This window comes from Ambystoma mexicanum, chromosome 3p (assembly GCF_040938575.1).
Source record: "Ambystoma mexicanum isolate Mex_15411 chromosome 3p, UKY_AmexF1_1, whole genome shotgun sequence".
Lineage (NCBI taxonomy): Eukaryota > Metazoa > Chordata > Amphibia > Caudata > Ambystomatidae > Ambystoma > Ambystoma mexicanum.
In genome coordinates this window covers 768,302,530-768,326,046 of record NC_090925.1, presented here as the reverse complement: position 1 = coordinate 768,326,046, position 23,517 = coordinate 768,302,530, and the positions used below count along the sequence as shown (strand labels likewise).

Here is a 23,517-nt window from a genome sequence, read left to right as displayed (position 1 = left end):
TGTCCTGGTTGCCACATCCCGTAGTGGTGTTCTTTTACACTGCATCTTCCAGTGGCCGCTGTTTTGCCACATCATCGCACCCTGCAGTGTACGTTCTGTCCCGCTGCACTGCTCTCTCCTGGGTTCCAACGGTCATCTACGGCAGCCTCATCGCCTCCACACCAGCAGGTAAGGAAGAGTTGGGAGGCGGCCTGCACTCATTCAAGTCCTGCGAAAGGCGAGGGGGATTGGGCCCTCAGCCCTTCCCTGACAGGGGCTGCAGGAGGCCCTGTCACACTAGTTACCTGCTTCTTCAGGCTACAAGCTGTCACCACTGCAGTGCAATGCAATGCAATGTGCTGAACCGATTCACCACCAAAGGCAAATCTTCACATTGGCGCTGCAGAGTCTTGCAGCCCGCCAACTCAAGAATGCCCGTTTCCCAGCACCTTCGACATGCAAATGCCACTGCTGCTGAATCGCGTAGTTAATGCCAAGTCTATGCTACTCCACAACTTGACCTCACCAGCTCTGCACAAAGATCACCCAGATACCTGTTTCAACGCTGAACAGCAATAATTTAAATAAACAAATTTAAAAAAAGGTACAGATGGGGCTCTGTGCCCTCGCCCTGCATTATAAGGCTCAAATTACATTAAAGGCTCACTTCTTAACCTTAAGAAAATACCTTGCTCTTAACACTTGCTGCAGTAAGATAGTGCCCGTCTACACATGGATTCAAACCAAGAGTGTCCCTTCATTCTAAACTCTGCATTCTCTTGCAGGGTGGGCGATTAGTGTTTATTAGTCATGTGCATTATTAGTTTAAAGATATTTTGATAACTGACTGAGCATTCCTTTTATTTTGGTCCCACAATACCATTGCTGTTTGGTCTACTTCTGTGCTATCTCAGACCCCCTCCTGAACACTACAACCTACCCTCGGCCCACGCTACCACTAGAGGTGAAGGAAGTATACCATTCATGTTGTGCATGTTTCACCTTTAAGACAGATCACAGCTGGTTTAGTAGCAGTGTGGGGCCGAGTAGGAGTTTAGAAACAACTACTAATTTCAGAACAGTAGTCATTTTGTCACAGATGGTCAGATGGTTTGTGGGTGTACCAAAGAGTAGGTGATAGCGTGGGGTGGAGGTCTCAAATATTGCAGGTCCTCGCTGAGGGATGAGACTGTGGGTCACGTGTGCTTACTAAAGGTGAAAATCCCAGCGGGCAAGTGTACACATGGAAGAAACTGCAAATATACACGCAGAGACTCACCCAGGATTTTACAAACTGTGTCACAGTTTTGGCCAATCTCATGCAACCAGCGTTGGACGTTGACGAAGGAGCCCGGGTTAGTGACATCATAGACTATGATGACCCCGTGCGTGTTACGATAATACCTGCAGGAGTGAAGACAAAAAACGTGAGGGCGAATGGCAAGAGCCGAATTGAGAGAGCTCAGAGAGACAACACATTAAGCAGTCACAGGTTCATAAATACAATGCAAAGTTTCCAAAGAAGACGATGTTGAACAGAGCTGTAGGTAATTTTAGCTACAAATGTCTTGCTCAACTGGGCCTCATTACGGGTCTGGTGGTAACCCTGCCGGTAATACCGGAGCGTTGCTGCCAGACCCCAAAAGAATTACTGGCACCCGAGTTCCCGATAACACTGGGGTATTACAACCCCGGCAGCCGGGAAGTCTGACTCTATGGGAGTGGGGACCAAGGAAGCACCGGCACCGTTATGAACGGTGCCGGTGCTTCCGTGATGGTCTGCCTACCGTGGCCGCTGTGCCCGGCAGGGTTAGACCTGCCGGGCACAGCAACTCCGGCAAGCAGACCCGTAGTGTGCCTGTCCGGTAACAAGAGTGCTGGTAGGATTATGGGACTGGCCACTGCTGTTGGATCGGTTCCTTAGGCATCTCCGAGCCCTCATGCGATAGGTTACCTTCATAGGAAACCTACTCTCTTTGAAAGATCTAGAATCCCAACTTTTGGGGCTGTAATGCACACAAAAAACCATCCTGCTATACTGGCATCCAGTGTCATTAAAGCCAAACGGTGTCAAAGCTGGGTGGCAACTGCACTAGTAGATAATGCAGCTACTAACCCTGCGCCCCAAAGACTTCAATAAGAGACAGTCTGCAAATACTTGTGAGGGTTTTTTGCAAGTTCTGAATGTTGCTTTTGGGGGCTTCAATGCATTTGCAGGAGGGAAGGGTGGAGTGATGAGGGGGAGCGGGGGGGGGGTGATTAACTAAATAAATAAAAATAATACGATGGAATCAAGCGGTCTGCTTTTGGAATGGTAGTGGTTTAGCTGGTGCCCGGGCGAGGGGGGAGGAATATCAGGTCTCTTAGACATCCTTGCTTCTACACAGAAATGGAAGGGATTTCAGTTCCTGTGACAGGTGGCTTTAGGCTGCTTACTGATATGAAATTGACTTCTCTCTTCTTTCATCATCTGCGCTGCAGGTGGGAGTCACATGATCTGTCCATTGACCAATAAACTCTTTGATAAGCTCACTAAGCACGGCTACTTGCTACGCCTCAGAGCAGGAACCGGTATCTATGATGGACAGGCTAGAGCAGTGGGTGCTGCAGGTTAGGACGTGGTGGACTGGCAAAGATGAAATGTGTGGACCGCTCCTACCCTATCCAAGATTATCATGATGCCCCCATGCAGAGGCAATATTCCTGATCCTCTCCTGCCCGCCGCTTCTCTAGGTGTACACTGCATTACATATCCGTGGATGTGAAGGTGTCAACCTCTCGAGCTCCATGCATCCCTATCACACTGCATTCCCACGAGGAACCTCTTCTAGGCTTCCCAATATAACCCCACATACAGGTGGTTTGATAGCGCAGTGCATCGGGTCTGCACTGCACAGAGGCCTTGTAATCCTGAAGAGTACCACCAACTGGTCTACAAGAGCAGTTCTTTATTGCAAGACATGCAAACACAAACACTAAAGAGAAAAAAAAAGTTAGGATAGTACTCATTGTCGCTTATGCCTAGGCCTCGGTGTCCCATATTTTAATCACGCGGAGAGCTTCCTGCAACGCATATACTTCAGACCACACTCACCCATGCGTCACTCATGTAGCAGAGTGCCCTAAACCTTCCCTTCACCTGCATTCTCCTGCACTGCATCACAGAGGTCACACTGAACCTCTCCTGTCTTTTGACTTTGGACTCCTGTGGATGTGACAGATCTTACCAAAACACAGAAATACACTTGCACACCAGATTGTCAGTAAAATTTAACAAGAATTACCTTTTGACTCGTATTCGATGGAATACTTAAACAAAATTGTAAGGTGCAGGGGAGAAAGACTCAGCCTTGGTACCTAGGCTGAAATATACTAGAGAACAAAGAAATCCAAATTTTGGAAAGCTACGTCCCCTGCACACTTTCCATAAGGCAGTAAGCCTAAAAGATATAATGGCAGGTCTGTCTGGTTTAGGAAAGACTTTTTTTTTAAAACACATTCAGTGTTTCAACTTTAAAGTGACAGTGTTCTGTAATCCAATACATTCAAAAAATGACATTCAATAATTCAGTTCGTTTAGGGGAAAAGATGTCTTCTCCTTTTTATTATTTTCAGGTTGGCCCAACGCGTTTCGAGATTCATATTCTCTTCATCAGGGGCATGAAAAAATTCTCTCACATTGATCTACAAGAAATTAATCAGACATTTGAAAATATATGCCCCTGATGAAGAGAATATGAATCTCGAAACGCGTTGGGCCAACCTGAAAATAATAAAAAGGAGAAGACATCTTTTCCCCCTAAACGAACTGAATTATTGAATGTCATTTTCTGAATGTATTGGATTACAGAACACTGTCACTTTAAAGTTGAAACACTGAATGTGTTTAAAAAAAAAGTCTTTCCTAAACCAGACAGACCTGCCATTATATCTTTTAGGCTTACTGCCTTATGGAAAGTGTGCAGGGGACGTAGCTTTCCAAAATTTGGATTTCTTTGTTCCCGATGTGACAGATCTTACCACTCCCCCACCCGCCCTCCAAGGCCTCCATGTTGCACTTACGTGGAGGTGATGGTCCGGAACCTCTCCTGCCCCGCTGTGTCCCAGATTTGCAGCTTGACTCGTTCCCCGTTAATGACCAGCGTCCGGATTTTGAAGTCCACGCCGATGGTCGTGATGTAGCTCCCTATGGAGAGAGATGGAGTGTGAGTCACCATGGATACCAGAGGTACCTCAGACTTTCAGAATGAGGAGCTAGTCAGGGGGCGGCAGGGCCTTCCAATACATTACATTAAAAATGCCCTAATGCTGTCCTTCAGAAACAGATCCAAGTATTAGAAAACATTAAAATGGCATTTGCTGGGTTACGAATGTCCAGTTATCAATTTCATAATTGTCAATTTCTCCCTTGAAACTGCATTAACAGCAAACAAGTGCTCAAAATCAGTTTTACACTCCCTTTCTTACAAAACCGTGTTTTTTTTCCTGGCCTCATAACCACTGGATGCCAAAATCTTGGCCAATTGTTTAGCAATCGAGAACTGTTGTACAATTTATTATTTACAGGTGTGTTAAGCCCTTAAACTCAAGTTTGATGCGTGGACCCAGGCGCTGCAGATTATACAGCATCCACCTGGAATTTAATCAAAACTTACTCTGTTCATTGCTTAATCCACCTCTTCGATACACTAGAATGAACTTCAAGAAAAAAGGTACTAGTTGGCACAACAGGTCACCAGTTTAATCCACCATGGAAGGCATGTTGAGAGGGACATGGGTTGAATTGCTCCTACACCACAGCTATTTTTTGTTTTCACTCCTTCAATTCACTATATTCTCTTTCAGAAGAATTATGAACATCTATACTTTTCTTATTTTACTTCTGAAAACCTTTACTCCTGAAGACCTTCCTCTTGTTCTAGGTCAATCAGTTCCATATCAAAAAGAAAAGAAAGATGTAGCTTGCTGGGCACCCAGATGGAAACATCTTGTTTTGCCCAACCAGCTGTCGGAGGGGACAGAGCCCAGAGTGGACTGTGTGCAAGATGGATGCAGTGGACAGGTCATGCACGAATGGCCACCCGAGGGGCTTCAGATCTTATTGGGATGGAATGTTATGGTGGCTCAGTTAGGTTTATTTATAACATTTTATTTATTTATATTTATTTTTAGTTCATAAAGAACTTTAACGAAGTTTATATTAAATTCTACAATCAAAATTCAAATTCAATCTCCATAACATTTTTTTAACGCCAAAACCCACAGGTATCATAGCGTTTGTACCAGTGCAAGATAGAACGAAGGGGAAACAATATACGAGTGAGGACACAGTAGCGGAGAGTCATGAGCTAGAAATTCAGGCTGCTTCGGATGGTAGGGTAGCAGGCCCCGTCTGGTGCAGTTAGTCGTATTTATCAAACAGCCAAGTCTTTAATAGTTTCTTGAATGCTGCAAAAGAGGGTCCATTAGTGATGTTCGGCGGCAGGAAGTTCCGGAGAGTAGGGGCAGAGACAGTAAAGCTCACGCCTCCTGCTCTGGCAAGTTTGAATCAGGGAGTGACCAGAGAGATACTGATGGAAGTTCTAAGGAGCCGATTCTGTTGGCTTTTAGAGATGGTGGTGTTGAAGTAGAGAGGGGCTACATTACAGATGCACCGGCGGGCAATGGATAGGGTTTTAAAGTCGATAGAGGCTTTGATGAGCAACTCGCAGGACTCCCGGCGTGCTGCTGGTTGTTGGAATATTGTGCGTTGGACCGTTTTTCCGACCCACAACCATCTATCCCACAGCTATTTAATTGACGTACAGCACAGGGCGGTCACCGATGACTTTGCAGTGCTACTACACCTTTGCCAGAGCGTACAGTTGGTGAGCAGCTCATTGTTTATATGCCAGGGGCTCCGTGTGTTTCATGACGGTCCCCACATTACATTAAGAGCTTGTTGATTTTATAGCACTTTATGCCACAGTAAGGCCACCCGACAGGGCTGAGAGCGAGCAGCGGCTCTTTGAGGAGGCAGGCCAATGATGCAAACATCAACGGACCAAAAGATCTAGCACTCTAGGGACCCGAGTGAACACAAATGGTTGGTAGTGCAGTAGAGATCAGTGGGGGGACCCCAAGGACAATCCCATGTAAGGGTGGACTTCAGTACATGGGGTCCCGATGAGAAAATCTAGAATGGTATCCAGTCAGTCAGTGGAGCCTGATGGGGACCCATAGGGCATTGTAGGTACTGGGTCCTTCCCAGACTGTTGCTGAGCTCTTCTGGGAATATTCTGCATAGTGTACCACTGCTTCCCAACCACTTACCTAAGATGTAGCTGCCTATAACAGTTAGACACCTAACGGTGGGGGGGGGCGATGTTTACTGGGAAATCTTTTCTTAGTACAACACGGACTGGACCAACACAACCAAGGCAGAGAGAAAGATGTAAGGAAAAGTATGAGGAGCGCAAGGGACCAAAATCCCCGAGCCAAACTTCCTGGTGAGCGTCTGAACAACAGACAATAAGCCGTTACTTGGTTTAGGTCCATTCCCTTAAAATAACTGGAACAGAATGCCCTCTGCGTGGTGGGACCTGAAGAGGCCGAGAAGGGGCGACGGGTAAAATGGTCTAGGTCGAAAGTGGAGCAAGTGGGAGAGAAAGAAATTATTTCCTCCAAAAACGACTCCCAGTCAAGGCACCTTTCCTTCAGGTAAATGAAAAGGCCTTCATAGCAGCTGGTAAACATGAAATCTTTTAGCAAAGCCTTTACAAATCCAGTAGGGGTTGCATTAAAAAAATAATAACTTGTCAAAACACTAATTAATTTTCTCCAAAATGGACTCCGGGACTGGGCACTTTGCAAGCAGCGCGAACGACCGGTATATGGGCAGCAGATACAATTGGAAAACAGAAATTCATTAAGAGCTGCCGAAACACAAAAAGCACCAATTTCATGACTGAATTCCAAATGAACACCTCTCCTTCTGCGGAGTAAAGTGCCTATGTGAACGTGGCTTGCCAGTCTTGCCCAACATTGCAGAACCCAACCAAGCAGCACGCTGCAGAACGTGTGCAAGTGGTCGCAAATGAGCAGTGCCCCATTCAGTCAGTCAATCTAGCGATGCTGCGCTTAATAATGTCCGAGGGCATCTGTGGGCCTCTGCTAAACTGAGATTCCCAACTGGAGCCTGGGCGAAAGCACGCAGAGCTTTGCATTTGGTCTACGTATGCAATGCATTCACTGGACCATTGCTGCATGGCGTACAAAGGCTATGCAAAAAGGCATAACTCGTTTTTTGTGTCGTAACTTCTCCTCAGAGTGGCTGTTCTCCGAACATCGAAACTGCGTGCGCAGACTTCTTCCCGCATTGGACAGAGAATCCTTAAAGAAGGAGAAACCAGGATGGGTTTTAAAGATGGCTTTTGCTGTGGGAAATTGCAAAGGCGTCTCGAGCGATCGAGCCACAGAACGCAGGAGTCCCAGCGATCAGACAGACACCTTTCAGCAGCAAATAATGTACAGCACACTCGTCCATTGATTTGCATGGGGGCTGGGAAGCCTAGGGAGAAACAGGTTAACCATTCAACTGCAGAGTCTGAGGGCATTCACCGGTAGCCCCAGTCCTCAATTTGTGGGGGTGTTGGCCAGCGCTCAGCCCTGGCGCTCATTACTGAGTCCCCTGCACTTAAGTCTCAGGTTCGGTTTGATTATGATGAGGCGTTTTGGCAAATGTATTCTTGTAACTGCCAGTCACATAATAAACACCTATAGAATCAGAGCAAAATGCTAATGATCGTGTTTAATAAACATTTAACAAGTAAGAGCACAAGGAACATGGGGATACTGAGCAAAGATACGGTAAACTGCCAGATGTGAGATTCCCCTGGGGCAGTGCTCATGTGCCCCAAGGGAGGGAGCAAGGAATTCTTGTGGGAATCTTGATATATCGGTCCTCCGTATAAGGTTTACAAGAATTTCTTCAATTCGAGCAATACTGTGTCACAATCAATAACGAAAGAGCACTCTTGTTCTAGGATTTCGCCATTGGGTCTTCATTGTTGCTTGAAGGTGGCGACGCGTGTTTCGACCCACAAGGGTCTTTATAACGGCAAGTTACGTGTCAAGGGAGTTCGAAAATAGCCCCACATTTATTTTTTGATTGTAATTTTTTTTAATTTTGTTGAACTATTTATTTTTACAAATTAAGCACTGGCTAGCCCCATCAACTGCTCAGGACGTGGAGCCCACACATCACGGCACCAGTTATACTTAAGGGAGTCGCACATGGCAGCCATTTCAAGTCACGGTTAAACGTCCCTGTTGGGAGCAGTCCTTAGTATTTGTAGATTTGTTTGTTTTATTCCGTCAATGAACGCTTTAACAGTGGGGACTTTGCACATCTAAAGTTTAGGGTGGGAGGGGGTGCATGCTGTGAACACTGGGAATTCAAACTAAAATCAAGGAGAGATCACATCAGCGTAGCCAGACGCGACCTACATTGGTTAAAAATGGAAGACCGTGTACAATTCAAGTCCTTGTGCCTAACCCATAAATGCCTCTATGGAAAAGCACCTGCCTACCTTAAGACCAAACTTACACCCTACAACCCTACCAGAACATTAAGATCTGAAGCCAAGGGATTGATAACAACTCCTAAATTAAAAAAAGAACTAGGGAAGAGCTTTCCCCACTCTTGCGGCAGCACTCTGGAACAAACTTCCTACTAGCCTTAGACTGGAATCAAATCTATTCTCCTTCCGTAAAAAACTTAAAACCTTGCTTTTTAAGTAATTTGAGATATAGCTTTACGACCTCTGATGGACAACCCCTATATGTAATGAATCGTCCTGTATACTGTTTGTCCCCACTATTTGTCCACGTCTCCATGTAAGCGCCTCGATGCTTGCGAGCAGTTCGGCGCTCTACAAATAAACAAATAAATAAAATAATAAATAAAGAAAAATAAAATTCTACCATAAAAGAATTATAACAAAGCCATTTATTTGAAAGGTGTAGTATTTTCTTTGTATCATTGTGCTATGGTTTCAACATATAAACCTTTCACAAATCGGTTTTAAAATATTCAAATAATACAAAATAAAATAAGAAAAAAAATGTACCACGTGTTCATCATCAAAACAGTAAAAAAACAAAATGTCTACAGTTAAGATGCTAAGATTAGCGCACAAAGGAACAGAACAATAACCAACTAAAGCCATCACCAATTTCATTTCAATGACATTTAGAGAAAATCTTCTTATAGATATAACAACATTAACTCTAAACGTGTTCAAAGTTAAGATAAAATCTTTTTCGGTAGGACCACTTCAACTATGAATTAATCCAATCTCTTTTCAAAACCTTAAAACCATGATTATGGATTTAACTTGGTTACCCACAAAACAGCGTTGGAATTGATATCCAGCTCCCAGCCAGGAATTCCTGTATGGCACTCTTCCCCACTCCGTAGCGAGAGTGGGTAGCATAGAGGAATGGGCAACTGCACACTATATGCTTAAGTGTTTCGTTGGCCTCAATATTATTACAGAAGTGAAATTAAGGCTGGGATAGTCCTGCCTGTTGCTTGTGTTAAGCACTTCTCATGAGTAGCAGGTTGATCCTGAACCTCCTAAATTGTGCTCCATAGCTATGATAAGGACATTTCTCTAAATATGTAGGCAATATGCCTCGTTTTTTGCGTTTAGGCTTAGATCCCCGTTGAGATGGGACATACATATGAGGCCACAAGCAGGTACAACTAATGCTACGTTTAATGAGAGAAAGAACCCCTTGGAGCACCGGGGAGTCGCTACAGCACCGCGGACTTCACTTCTTCAAATGCTCTCCCTGTCATTCCCAAAACTTGAAGGGCTCCTGACCGTCACGGGAGAACGCAAACAAGAAACCTATCACAACAATCCTCAATCAGTTTGCATTCCTTAGCTCCATACAGGGGACTGCCCAGTCCATATCCCACAAAGTCTGTTTCACAGTGCCCATGTTCACCTCCAATTGATCAACAGTCCTGTTCACTTCCTCCAAAAGCAACTCACATTTGTGGGCCCAGGACCCCAGATATCTACACTTATTTTTTATGAGTAAAACCTTCAAGTCACAAAATAAGGAATCCGGAGGTGGACACCTTATTTTCATCAGCAGTAAAAGGGCACTGCAGCGCTCTCTGATCTTCAAGGAGGTAAGGTCTAGTTGAAACTTATGGTGGCTCCAGGAAAACCTTTCTGCCAGAGTCCTGCTTCAAGGATATCCAACATCCCCCAATCTAGGTCCAGCTTGGTTTTCATACCATAGATTATACTTGGTATTACCTTGGCTTTAGAATATTCCATGATTGGGACAAGTGAGAACCATATTTACATAGAATTGGCCTCCTTTTTGGTATAAAGCCATCTCTTGTACCACAGAGGGCTAGCATTGGGCACCCTTACTTTTTTTTCTCCAAAAAGCAGTACCCTTAGAAATGTAAAATGGTTGGTTACTTCCAGGGGCTCATTAACATAGCACCATTTAAATCGAGATTTCTTGTTCCCCATGGAGAACATCATCACCTCAGTTTTTCCCTTGTAGGCTTTCAAGTTGTTTAATTTTGCGTAGCCATAAAGTGCGTTAAGCATTCTTTGTAGGCTAATTTGGTTGAGATTGTTTGTAAGTCTGATTTATCAGAAAAGATGCATACCAAAGCATCATTTTAAAAACAATATTTAAGCTGCCTCCTGTGCACAGCCGTTGGGCAACACACGCGCAAACAAAATGTGCAAGGTTTTGTTTTGCAGCCACTCAAAACCATAATTGACGATGCCTAAAATGAACATTTCAAGTCACAGAAAATAATCTGCAACTTTTGTTAAACTGGGGAACTGCTTAATATGAGAAGAGCAATTTCCAGTATAGAAAGAAAAACGGATTTGCATTTTTGCTGCGGTGTGTTCATTTTCTTCTACAAAAAGAGAGTCGGGATTAGAAAACCTACAGATGTTGAGAATATAGACGTGTGGTAGGGGTTTGGTGAAATGTTGCATTTTATAAAATTAAGCACATTAAAAGCTGTAGGTTTGACTGAAACCAACTTTAAATGGAGCCAGCACAGAATTATGACATTTGGGAATCCTTTCAACTCACCAAGACTCCCTGTGCCCCCGCATACAGGATGGGAGGACAAGTTCCCTTCCCAAGATAATAAACTCTTTGAAACTTGCCCACTACAGACAATGATCCTCCTTCAAACAGGTGAAGCAAACCAGACTGTGCAATAAAGTTTAGAATTTAGTTGTATTACTTGCCCCCTGGGTATGTTAGGGGTGTACATTAAAAATATTTAAATTCAGATGAATCTGTGGTCCTGCTCATTTCAAATCTATTAACACCATCTCACAGGCCTTCCTGAATGAAAGAATTTAACACAACAGGACTACAGGTCTGAAAACTTCTCACGAGGAGACACAACACACCATAAAACCACAAATATTCAAACGACAAAGGCTCTTTTCATCAGTCAGGCCCAGAGCCAAAAATACCAAACGAGCCCGGCCGGAGTCAACAAGAGGAGATTTCCATCCCTGACTCCACAGAACATTACCATGTTCCTAGTCATATCTAGGCAGAAAAACTGATTGTAATGCCATATTTTCATGTGATGGAAAAGGCACTTTAATGCACATTGAATTGTTTGTATCGCCTGTATCTCTGGAAACAACTCTCCTAGAGAACTCATTTAGGCATTGAAACATTCAGCTGATCATCATCTATTGGATGGGCAAAAACAATTGTTTTAAAATGAAGTTTTAAAATGCAAATTAGGCAAACGTGCATTTCCTTGCACCTAAACGGGGGCAATTTAATGTTCCAGAATGTGATACATTTGAATGCAAGACACCTCTGAGATGACAGACACCACATTAAATGGGGAGGGAAATTGTATTTAGAAGTTAATTGCATCAGACTGCCTCCTTGAATAATATGCCCAATGACTGTAGGGGTATGTCTACTGTGATGTCACTTTTGGAACACCGTTCAATTCCACACATTGACCAATGTGATTGGGGGTGGGGGTGAGGAGTATACATACCTTAAAAAGATGCAGTTACTGTTCTACATAAGATTCAACACACACTCAGGAGAGAATGGCAGGCTCACTGGCTGATGGAGAGAAACAATTAATAACAGGAAGAAGAAGGAATAGATTGCTCTCCTTTTGGACCCATTGATAGATTATGAGTAGCGACTGCCAGCTCTAGCAGGAGTTAACGCCCCAGGCCTCCTTCAGTGGAAAAAGACAGCAAACAGGCATTTTATGGTCCATTTTTCTAACTGATGCCCAACTGTTCCTTTATGGGGGAAATTGGACCTGTATTTAAGATGGTGCCCACCTGTCTCGGATAAAGGCAAAAGAAATTCAGATGCAAGTATTATCAAAAAGGAAAGTGTACAGTTTGGAATATGCCATGTATTTTTCAATTGATCAAACCTGCTCTTCCTTCTGCTCTTAGGTTGCCTATCCACTGAATACCCCCCCCCCCCCGCAGAAACCATTCTGGCCAAAACAGCATTGTCTTTCCGTCTTTCACGGCCGAGTTTTTCCAGATTGAAGAGTCAATGCATTTCAGAGCATTCCCTCCTAGGGATGTAACGGTATTATGGTATACCGTTAAAGATACCGTGAACCACTTAATTGAACAATAATAACCGTCACATTGTTTATACCGGTATACCGTTAAGTGGGCTTTTCAATCTGATTTGGAAAGGCTGCAGTAAGCAAGTGCTGTACAGTCTTGGTCTTGCATTGTTGGATGTGCCGTCTGCTAAGTAGTTTCAGTTTGAGCAGTTTTTAATGCCATTCCATAAACCACACGTGCCTGACACAAAAGCAATATGTTAGCAATAGGAAGAATAAATACAGTGCCAAGAAGGAAGAGGGTTTTTTTTATGTACATTTTTTTTAAAGCGCTCATACAGCCTGCCGGCATCGAGGCGCTCTTAAAGAAATTGGTTTTGTTTATTTAGTTGCGTAATTGTTTTTGTCTTCGTTGCGTATTTATAACGCACTTAAGCACCCAGAGGTTTCTAAGCGCGGACCCAGGGATCGAACCTGTGTTGCTTCGTGTCGTCTTGCTTCCAAGGCACGCACGTTGCCGCTGAGCTATCCTCCCGGGACTTTGGGTTGGTGGCTTTGGGGTTTATATATTTATAATGGATAATGTCTTCTAAACATATGACAATGGGGGATTTGCCTGGTTCTTTCATTGAATTTACATATAATAAGTCACACTGCGAAATGTAATCATCTCTGTGGGTATTCCCTGCTGCCATACCAAAGGGTAACATGTCTGATTACTGAACACCTTTTGGCCCGGAAGTAAACTAAAGGCTGTAACATAAAGAGAGAGTGTGTATGTGCGTGTGTGTGTGTGTGTGTGTATGCGCACAAGCGTATACTACCATCAGACTCCATTGATCTGTGGCATGCAGATTATCAAGATGGCAACATGTTCATCTTCACCAGTAACCAGTGGGGGGAGCTAAAAGCCTAAAGGACCATGTAAGAAAAGCTATTCAGTTTGCTTTGCCAGTTGCAGCAGGCCCCCGCCCCCTTTCCACATGTGTTTGTGTTTGGTGGAAGCAAGGAGTGGCATTTCAGTGGAAAGTATGTTGAAAAGCCCAATTCTGGCCCTGGGTGCCTGGTTTTGTTTGTGATGATAAACCTGACAATTTATGACCTTTTAGAAAATATTTGTTAAGATTAGTTAACTCCACCTGCTATACCGCGATAACCATGATATACCGTCATTTGGCAAGAAGGTTATTGTACCATCATAAAACTAATACCGTGACACCCCTATTCCCTCCTAGAAGTGCCAGGTGTTTCTTCTGTGAAGTCCTTAAAAATTCAGTGGTTAGTGCTGAGTTCTCAGTCCGTATCGATTTTGTCGACAAAAATCACCTTCAGTGTCAATGGCCCATTCATGCTTGCCTTGCCTTTGTCCATTCATTTGGCTTTGATTTCAATAGCAGCGTCAGGTGTCTTGCTGTAAAATCCAGGTGGTAGGCCTGAAAATATGGGCCACCTAGGCCACCCATGTCCACTGGTAATTGAAGCTTCCATAGCTTCATGCGAGGAGGCTTACCATCCCACAAGAAGTTCTGCATCAAATTATCAATTTCCAACCACACTTTCCTACCAACCGGTAAAGGCAGCATGCTAAGAGCATAAGTAATTTTGGGTGTGGAATTCATCTTTAGCGCATTTACCTTCCTCCCCATGAGGAGGGATTCAGTAGTTTCCACCTTTCTTGGTTTATTTTTAGGTTTGATAGCAGTTCCTTCATGTTTTCTGCCATCACCTTGTCTAGCCTATTGGCCAGCCAGATTCCCAAGTATTTAATTTGCACAGGACACCATCTAAAATCCCAAATTCACAACCTTATCTTTGTCATAATGAATTGAAAGAGACATTGACTCTGACTTGATCAGTTAATTTTATAATCAGATCGTACATGAAATTAGACAATTTGTTCTATCAGAGTTTGCATCAAGCTCTCCAAGTCCCCAAGTAGCACAAGCATGTCATCTGTATACAAACAGAGTAAGTGCGTGACCCCCCGCCATAACTAACTCCTTTTATTCTCTCCTCCTTTCTGATCGCTGCAGCTAGGTAAAATATTCTGAGTGTAATCAAGTCAAATGTAAGGGAACCAGTGAAAGTTAATTGTTGATACAGCCAACCTCCTTCCTCAGCAGTCCCCGTTCAACTGACACGTAACGACAGGGGATGGAACATTCGAAGATACAAATGAAATGGCATGCACAACGGCACTAGACCAAAAGGTAAAGGGCAGGCGAAGGGGAGCAGACAAGCAGAGCGGAACAGGTCAAATTCATTGGATTACCAGATGGTTTGAGTTACTTACCTGTAACTATTGTTCTCCAGCATGGGGTCTAGCATGGATTCACATGCTCACGAATATTCCCCGTCGTCAGGCTGGGAATACTCAGTAAAAGAAAAAACAGTTTCACTTTCACACTGTATTTCTCCTCTAAACCAATCGCTCTCCTCTAGGTCATACGGCCCCGTCCAATGGAAGTCTTCTCCCTAAGTCCCACCTCTGGCAGCTATCTTCAGATTTGATAAGCACGTAAAGTGGCAGTATGACCAAGAAGAGCTGCAGATAGGCCAGCAGGAGGGTTCACATGTGAATCCATGCCAGATCCATGCTGGAGAACAATAGTTACAGGTAAGTAACTTAAACCTACTCCAGCATGGGGTCTGGCATAAATTCACATGCTCATGAATAACAAATACACAGCAGTACACGTTACAGAACCAATGGGAGGTGGCAAGGCTCAACAGAAGCAAGTAACACTTAGCCCTGTAACAGACTCACCTCAAGCAAACAGGCTACGTAGCACTGCCTGGCCGACTCTGGACTCCTCCCTGGAATCCCTATCGGCGCAGTAGAACTTCGTGAAGTTGTGTGGACCTCCACGTTGCAGCCCTGCAGATGTCAAGCAGGGGCACATCAGAAAGGAACGCTGTTGCAGTGATCGCTCTGGTGGAATGGGATTTCGGACGGCCCAGCAGAGGTCAGTTAGCCAGTCGTTGACATTGCATGATGCAGCTGGAGAGCCATCTTGAGATGGAAGCCTTAGGCAAGGCCTTCCCATGATTCACAGGTCCAAAGTTCAAACAATTGAGAAGTCTTCCGAAAACTCTTTGTACGTGCGCAACGACCAGCGAATGCAAGGTCCTCTCCGCCGGCGACAAAGGTTTCGGGAAGAAAAAAAAAGCAACACTAAAGGCTTGCAGAGCTGGAATTCCGACCAGACCTTCAGCATGAAAGTGCGGGTGCGTATGCAGCATCACCCTCGATTTTGGGGATTGCGTGCCCCCTTGCTTCCTGTTGTAGAACATGGTGGTGGTGTTGTTGTCCGTGAAGATCCTTTCGAGATGGTAGGAAAGACTTGAGGGCCCAGAACCCTGCCCATAGCTCCAGGATGTTGATGTGCAGATCCTTTTCCCCCGGAAGCCATAGACCTCTGGCATGTAGATGTCCGGTGTGAGCTCTCCAACCTTCCAGAGAGGCGTTCGTGGTGACCCGTCTCGTGGTATGAGGGGGGCTAGTGGGGGGGGGGTTTGAAATCCCATCCCCTGGCCGATGTGGGAGCGTACCCCCCACTACTCCATCACCTGTCAGAACTCTTCGTTGAGGGGGATCTTGTCCCAAAAGTCCCAGACACTTGTACCCAACGTGCATCCAAGAAATCCTGTAGGTGTTGCATCGGCAACCTGCAGAGACGGACGAGGTAGATGCAGGACGACATCATGCCCAGCAACGACTTGATGGCCCGAACCGTGCCCGGCTTCGCCGACGACAGTCGCTGCACTTTCCCTTGAATGGTTGCTAGCCTCTCTTCTGAGGGGGATGCCAAGCAAGCTCACTGGGTTGAGTCTGGCGCAGAGGAACAGCGCGTTCTGCGATGGCGTTAAGCAGGACTTAGCATAGTTTACAGAGAACCCTAGTTCTGTCAGTAGCCGGAAGGTTCTATATGTTCGTCGGCCAGTTCCCTGGAGTGGGCCTGGATCAGCCAATCATTCCGGTACGGGTATACATGTATGCCCTGCAGACATAGGGGAGCAGCCACTGTGTCCAGGTCTTTTGTTAACTCCTGATGTTTCACCGAACGGTAGGGCCTTGAACCACGAACGGTAGGAACCTCTGATGTTTTCTGTGGATGGGAACATGGAAGTATGCATCCTCTAGGTCCCCTTCCTCCAGTTGGCCTTAAACTTGCTGCAACGTGACCATCCTACATTTTTGGGACTTCAAGTACTTGTTCAGATGGTGTAGGTCCAGGATGGGTCTCCAAACCAAACCAATCCCCCCATCCCCCTGCGTCCTCTTTCTGACCATAAAGTATCGGAATAGACTCCGGAGCCCCAGAGCCGTTGGGGAATGAGCACTATTGCCCCTTTGCGTAAAATAGCGTGCACTTCTTCCAGGAGTTTAGGGATGTGCTGCTCCGGACGGGGAACCAGTGGAATACGAGGGCACCTACGTTGGAACTCCAAAGTGTGTCTCCCTGGGCGAGAGTGCCCAGCACCCATCCGTCAGTGGTGATCATCTTCCACTCGCTGATGAACTTCGTCAGCCGGTTTCCCACCAGGATGCACGAGTGGGGGCCCGACTCAGGCTTGCTTGTGCACCCTGCCCTGTGGGCGACAGTGATGTGGACCTCCGCTACCGTAGGCCTGGAAGCGACGCATGTAGACTTCCTGCATGAAGGATCGGGAGGTTGCCTGTACGACGTGGAGTATCCCATTGATGATCTGCTCGATTTTCGCCTGGAGGAGCGAAAAGACGAGTGATGCTGCTGTAGAGTGCCACAGGAAGATGCAGTCTCTGTGTCCGTTCTTATGGCTTGAAGAGATTCGTCAACCACCTTCCGGAACAGATTTTCGCCGATGAAAGGCATGTCCAGCACCTTTGCATGAGTGTCTTGGCAAAGGTTAGTGTCCTTCAACCATCCCTGCCGATTAAGGCAAACACAGGTTCCCATCTGTCGGAAACCTGTGTCGACAATGTCCACTGCCACCGTAATGGCATGGTCAGACGCCACCTCCCCTTCCTGGAAGAGGGCGATAGCTTCAGGTTTCTTGTCTGGAAGGAATTCCAGGATAGGGCCCAGCTTGTATCAAAGTTCCTGGTCGCATCAGGACAGGATCGCCAGTGCATTAGCTTCTTTGATCGTGGATGCTGCCGTATAGTTGACTCTTTTTACCATGGCATTCATCTTCTTTCCCTCATTGTCCCGGCGGACTGATAATGCGGAGGCCGGGTTGGCTGAACGCTTTCTTGCGGCGGCTGACACTACCGAGTTCAGCAACGGTTGTGACCTCAAGCACTTGGGTGCCGAGTCCGGCACCCTGCATTTCTTCTCCAACCGGCTTCATTTGGTTGGAGACTTGCATGGGTTTTTCATGAGGGCCAGGCCTTCCTCCCAAGTCGTCCAAAAAGTGTACAGGCATGATAATCTTCCTCTTGAACTCCCGTCACGGATATAGTTTCCTGGGGCACTAAATGGAACTGCTCGCCTGGATATCGGCTGGAATGATCCCACCCCGTCTGGTGGAGAGCATCTATGAGGGGCGTCCAGGTGCGGTGATTCGTCATCTTCCGAGCAAAGTCCTCATCTGGGTCGGTTCCCGTAGCCGTGTCCGTACCTGTGCCCATGTGTTTATCTGGGTCCCGACTTAGTGGAGGAGGCTGATGTGGCGGTGTCAGATGACTGCTTATGTGCAGGCTGGACAGGGACCTGTAGGATAACAGGTCCCGGTGTTGGAGGCAGCCTTTGTTGGAGCTCCGTCACCGGGGTGTGGAGAGTTGACAGGATGTCCATGGATATGTCCCCGGGCTGTTGAGGGAATGATGGAGCCCTGCGCTGTCGTTCTCCTCGTGGAGCGTATGGACGGATGCTTGGTCGTCGTCCGTGGTGGAGATGTGCATTGGCTGATCGTAATCCTTGGAGGGCTGCTTTGGGGCCTCATCACCTAGCCCCCCCCCCTTTTTCCCCTCTTGAGGGCCACTACCGGGACGTAAAGCAGTATCTCCCATCCCCCTCCCCTCAGGGGTGCTTGCCGCCTTCACCACTGCCTCGACAGCTGTGTCGCACCTGGAAGGCTGGGATACTCTCTGCACTATAGAGACCACCCTCGTCTGGTTGGTACCATCCGCCATAGCGGTCGCCCCAGAGGATGTCGAGAAATCGGTCGACAGTGTCTTCGGCTCCACCTGGTGAGCCTGCTGGGAGTCCTTCTATTCCTCTGGCCTTTGCTTCTCCGATTTGTCCCGTAACTTGGCTGGGGTGGAAGACTTCCTCTTCGAGTAGGAACCAGATGGCAGGCTGGCTGAGGAGGCAGACGGCGATGGTGTTCGCGGTCTTTCCGACTTGGGACCCGCATCAGCCGTGAACCCGGCGGAATCAGCCTTGCAGTGCTTCGCATTATCTAGAACCCCCACGATGTTGTGTCCTCGAAGGACTTCAACCTCCTCCCGGAAGGAGACTGCTCTTCGGACCGAGCAGTCCTGAATGAGGCTCGGAGCAAGCAAGTGTGGTCGAATAAATGCAGTAAAGCTGGGATGCACCTAGTTAAGCACAACTGCATGCACGATTCTGAGAGATGCTGTATTACACACTCATTGAGAGAGTTTCTCCTGTTTCAGACAATTTCCGGTCACACACTTCGTACTTAATAAAAACTCTCCTGGGTTAAGCCAAAGAGCTTAGGGAACTTCAGGCGTTGTGCAGCCTTCCCTGGCTGGCCCTTAAGTATCCGATGCCGATCCACGTCTGAAAAACACATGCAACACGAGTCAGCCACTGGTTTCGTTATGGATGCTCCTTTTCATTTGGTAGCTTTGGGATGGTAGCAATTCCCTTGCTGTATATTCTTGTGAATACAATTGAAGTTACCACATAGGTCTACATCTCGTACAGACACCGTGGACATGTTCGGCTCCTGGAGATGATATAATAGTAGTGGCTTCCCGCCCCTGGAGAAGGAGCTGTTCTACTATTAATGGGTAAAAATCTGTAAAATGTGATCGCCTTCTCCCCACTATTACACCACAATTTATTTACAGCACTTCCTGATCACCAATAATGGCTGTTTGGTGATCAGGGTTAATCCACCTCTTCCCCTTCCCACTTTCCCCTGTGTGTTCCCTGCATTCTCCTTCACACTGCCAACTCTGGGTTCTTGCACTGGTCAGTTGGCTTGGAGCCACCAGATTATCCAGTTTGTTTATAGGGAGTGCGAGGGTCTAGGAGTACGAGACGGAAACAAGGGTGGCATGTTGATTTTGGCAAAGACTTTTATTAAATCATAAAGTGAGGGGAAGTTGGAGGAAAACCTAGCTACCCTTAACTCTAAAAGGGGTTTCCCTGCCTCAACAAAACTAGCTAAAGAAACTGTGCGTTAGAGTGTCCAAAGTAACGTTCGCTGTCCTGTGTCCAAACCCTAATCTATCCCTCACAAGCTAAACTCAACGTAAAGTGAAAAGGGGAATGTCTCTTGGCTTTCCATCTGCAGCCCAGCTTTGTGGTTGAAACAAACGTTTTTTTTAAAAAAAATTGTACAAAAGAAACGAAAATTACCACAAGAGTCAAGGGCTTGATTCCCTTTTCCCCCCAGAGTTGTATCTTTGATGGTCAGGATAGGTCCTTGCCCTGGTTTGGCAGACCCGACTCTCACGCCCTCCTCCCCACACAAGGAAAAAAGGCCTGGACACGCAGTCTTGTGGGCCCCAGATCCTTTGAGGCATACCCGGCTCCTGGGGTACTTCGAAGAAAAATAATAGCCTGGTTCCCTTTTCCAGACTGTGCTGAGGGTCCCCATCCCTTTTCTGGGCAGACCCCTTTTTTGGTCTAGTCTCCTGCCATGTGGGGTACTCAATGATTTTGTTCTTGCGGTCTTCTTCTGATTTTACTTCTCTCCACAGCCTCGGTTTACAGCAACATTGGTAACTGCAACGTTTCCATGTGGGTCCCAGACCGTATATTCTTGGTATCTCAGTCTCTGGGGAAAGGGGTTTAAACAGGACTCTCCCCAGTCTTCCAACTTGCTGCGTCTCAGGGCCACTGGTGACTTTGGTGCTCTCTGGGATCCCCCAATCTCAGACTTGGCCACCCCAGTACCTGCAAGAGCTTGGCTTTCATCTTCCGGTTGTCGCAGGCTTCCCCTGGGCTTCCTAGGAGCACGCCGGCTCGGTGGAGCTCTCGCTGCTCCCTCCGGTGTCTGGTCACGGCCCTGTAGCTTCCGGCTGAACATGGCTGGTCCATCTTGGCTCAACCGCCTTCTTCTTCCGCATGGTGCTGCTGGTGTCAGCCAGCCGCCAGCCTTCCGCTCCGCTGGCATGTCATGCCGATACTGTCCTCCGCCAGCTGCGTCCTGCAGCAAGCGCTCGTTGTGCTCCTGGTTCCTCAAGGGAGAATCTCCTTCGCTTGCCGAACTCCCGGTCCTTGCCGAGAGATGGAAGATGCCAGTGCTCCGTTCCCTCTCCTACTTTGAATGACAGCTGGCCAATCAGCTGATGTGAAAGTCTAGACTGCATGTCATGGTTATTGGTATTGATCCATTTTGCTCTTTGCCTCTTCTTCGTCTCAGTACTACCACTGGGTACCTGATGGGGATTTCCTTCCCAGGCGTCTCCTCCAGAGTTATACTACAAAAGTACAAAGGGGCAAAGAGATTGGTTCAAATGAAGTTTGGAGGGTCAAAAGGATACTGTGTTTTCCCTAAGTGCTTACTTCTCTCGATTAGGTCCTCCCTCCCCACAAAATCCTCCCGCTGTTAACAGGGGCCTATCGGGTAGCGGCCTCACCACCATTGCCTCATGAGAAAGCGGTTCCCCCCCCCCCCCATCTAAAGCGGTGACGATACCATGGGATTCGTCACAGGAAGGATAATCAAAATCTAGCGACGCCTTCATGCCTCAAGAACCGCTTGAGCACATCCAGAGTTCATGACACAACCACGCGTCTGACAATTCTAGTACCACAGAATCAACATATTAGAAACTGCCCACAAAAAAAAAGGGAGGCTCAGCATCATGGGGCCTTAGTCCCCCTTTTCCTGATCAACTTGTTTCATCCACTACCATTCACTACGCAAATCAAAAAGATACTCCTCAACACTAAACCTATTTTAAATTGTGTTCTCTCAATTTTAGTTGCACTTTGATTATCTTCTCTCCCCCACAGTTCAGAGTTTGGCTTACCCTGGGCGGGAGTATAATGGGCAACTATCCTGACACGCCACAGCACTGCAAAATCAATTGAGTGCTGATGGGTGCAATATAAAAGCTTTGACACACACGCACCCACCCGAGACGGTCATCTCCAAAACACCAAATTAGACACCCTTCTACCCGTCCTTTTATTCAGAGCATCCCCTTGTTGGGATGATTATTCGAGCGTATGCAGCAAGCCGCAATAGCACGGAGGACTACACGCATGATTAGAAGGGTTTCTCTGGTTGTTAAGGCAGTCTGTTGGGAGGGAAGAGGCTACATGGGGTTATGGAAAAAGGCCTAGTCCGTTTTGAGGATTGGGTCTAGTCGGGCGGCCTTGTGCACCACTTTATGGGCAAATTAGGCCCAGGCAAGAGAAGCTGTCAACGCCTAAGGACCGCAACAGAGGAGAACGCTCTGCCTGTACAAATGAGCCAACACTTTCCTACGTGCAGTTCTGACTCAGCACTGTGATTGGCTGCTTGCTACATCATTCAAACCCACCTATGAATTTATGCTGCGAGTGGGAGGGGACTTGTTGTTCAATTGGCAGATGTGTCTGGTGGACCATATAGGGAATTTTGGAACATTGAAGGCCCGCGGGATACTGAAAAGACTTCATAAAAAGAAAATACTTCTTGCTCTTACGTGGCCTCACTGAAGTCTGCCAACAGACGTCTTAAGAGGGAGATCTTGTTGAATTCAAGTAGGGTGGGTGGAGGGTGGTGCAGATGGGAACTGGAGTGGGGCACAGCAATTTGCCTCCTCTAAACCATCCCCCACTTGATTGAGAGTTGAGGTGCCTGGTCTCACCTCAGGTACAGTGGGGGAAGGGTTAACTCGGGGACTGTGGTGTGAAAGACAGCAACATTCGCTTAAATGAATGAGGCACGAGTGGTTTCACAAGTGTGAACATAATAATGTATATTGTAGAATAATGTGGACAGGCAACGCTGTGCAACACCCCCTCATTTGGACTGGGATAGCACGTTTGTAATTGTGCCCTCCTCCCCACCCTCAAAGGCAACGTGTTGAAGTTACTAGCAAGTTCAAGGCATGAGACGACCCATTGAATGCTGTGTGGCTAGTTGCACGAGCCATTGGGGGTAGGGGGCGGGGGGCTCAGCTCCCCACCGTATAATTCCTGCAACATACAGCTAAAGGCTAACGGGCTAAGGAGTGAGAAAATAAACCTGCTGTCTTTTCATGGCCATGTGCCCACCTCATACAAACCCCCTCCCTTTTGGAACAGAGTGGGGGAGGTGTGCATTGTGCAAAGCTCTTGGCGCTGGGCAGGCCTCGAGCCGCACTGCTCCCACCGCAGCCTCTTTCAATGGCCCGCGGGCGCCCAGCCTGCTGGGGACAATCTGCAGCCCAGCAGCAGTCACGAGGGGCCCGCGCTGCGCACCCACCATCCTCAGACCGCATGCCATGCAACTGGCACAACGAGACCGTTGTTTCACATCCTCCGCAGACAAATATGTTTTGTCGCCACACGCCAATCACCCGCCGCCGGGGCTGGCATTCACGGGGCAGCCCACGCAGAGCACGCTCGGGCCTGCAGGGACGTCCTGCACGCAAGCTCCGAGGGAAATAACCCGATGCAACCCCTGCAAGGCGTCCCCCTCTCCCCCTCCCCCTGAACAGAATTTCAGCTGCACCATACACAGCCTGCTTTATAGTGGCCATCCCGTATATGGACTACTTACACACTCCCTACAGACACTGCATGCACATCACAGGTACA

General features: G+C 47.0%; 1 protein-coding gene across 2 annotated transcripts in view; it reads right to left on the bottom strand.

Annotated features, from left to right (window-relative positions):
- LOC138580843 (ras-related protein Rab-35-like) overlaps window positions 1-23,517 on the bottom strand; it is a 226,381-nt gene that overhangs the window by 33,936 nt on the left and 168,928 nt on the right. For both annotated transcript variants that reach the window (XM_069651707.1, XM_069651706.1), the window contains 2 exons: window positions 4,042-4,165; window positions 1,259-1,383 (listed from right to left, as the gene is read on the bottom strand). In XM_069651707.1, coding sequence (XP_069507808.1) covers window positions 1,259-1,383; window positions 4,042-4,165 — 249 coding nt within the window. The remainder of the gene's footprint in view (window positions 1-1,258; window positions 1,384-4,041; window positions 4,166-23,517) is intronic.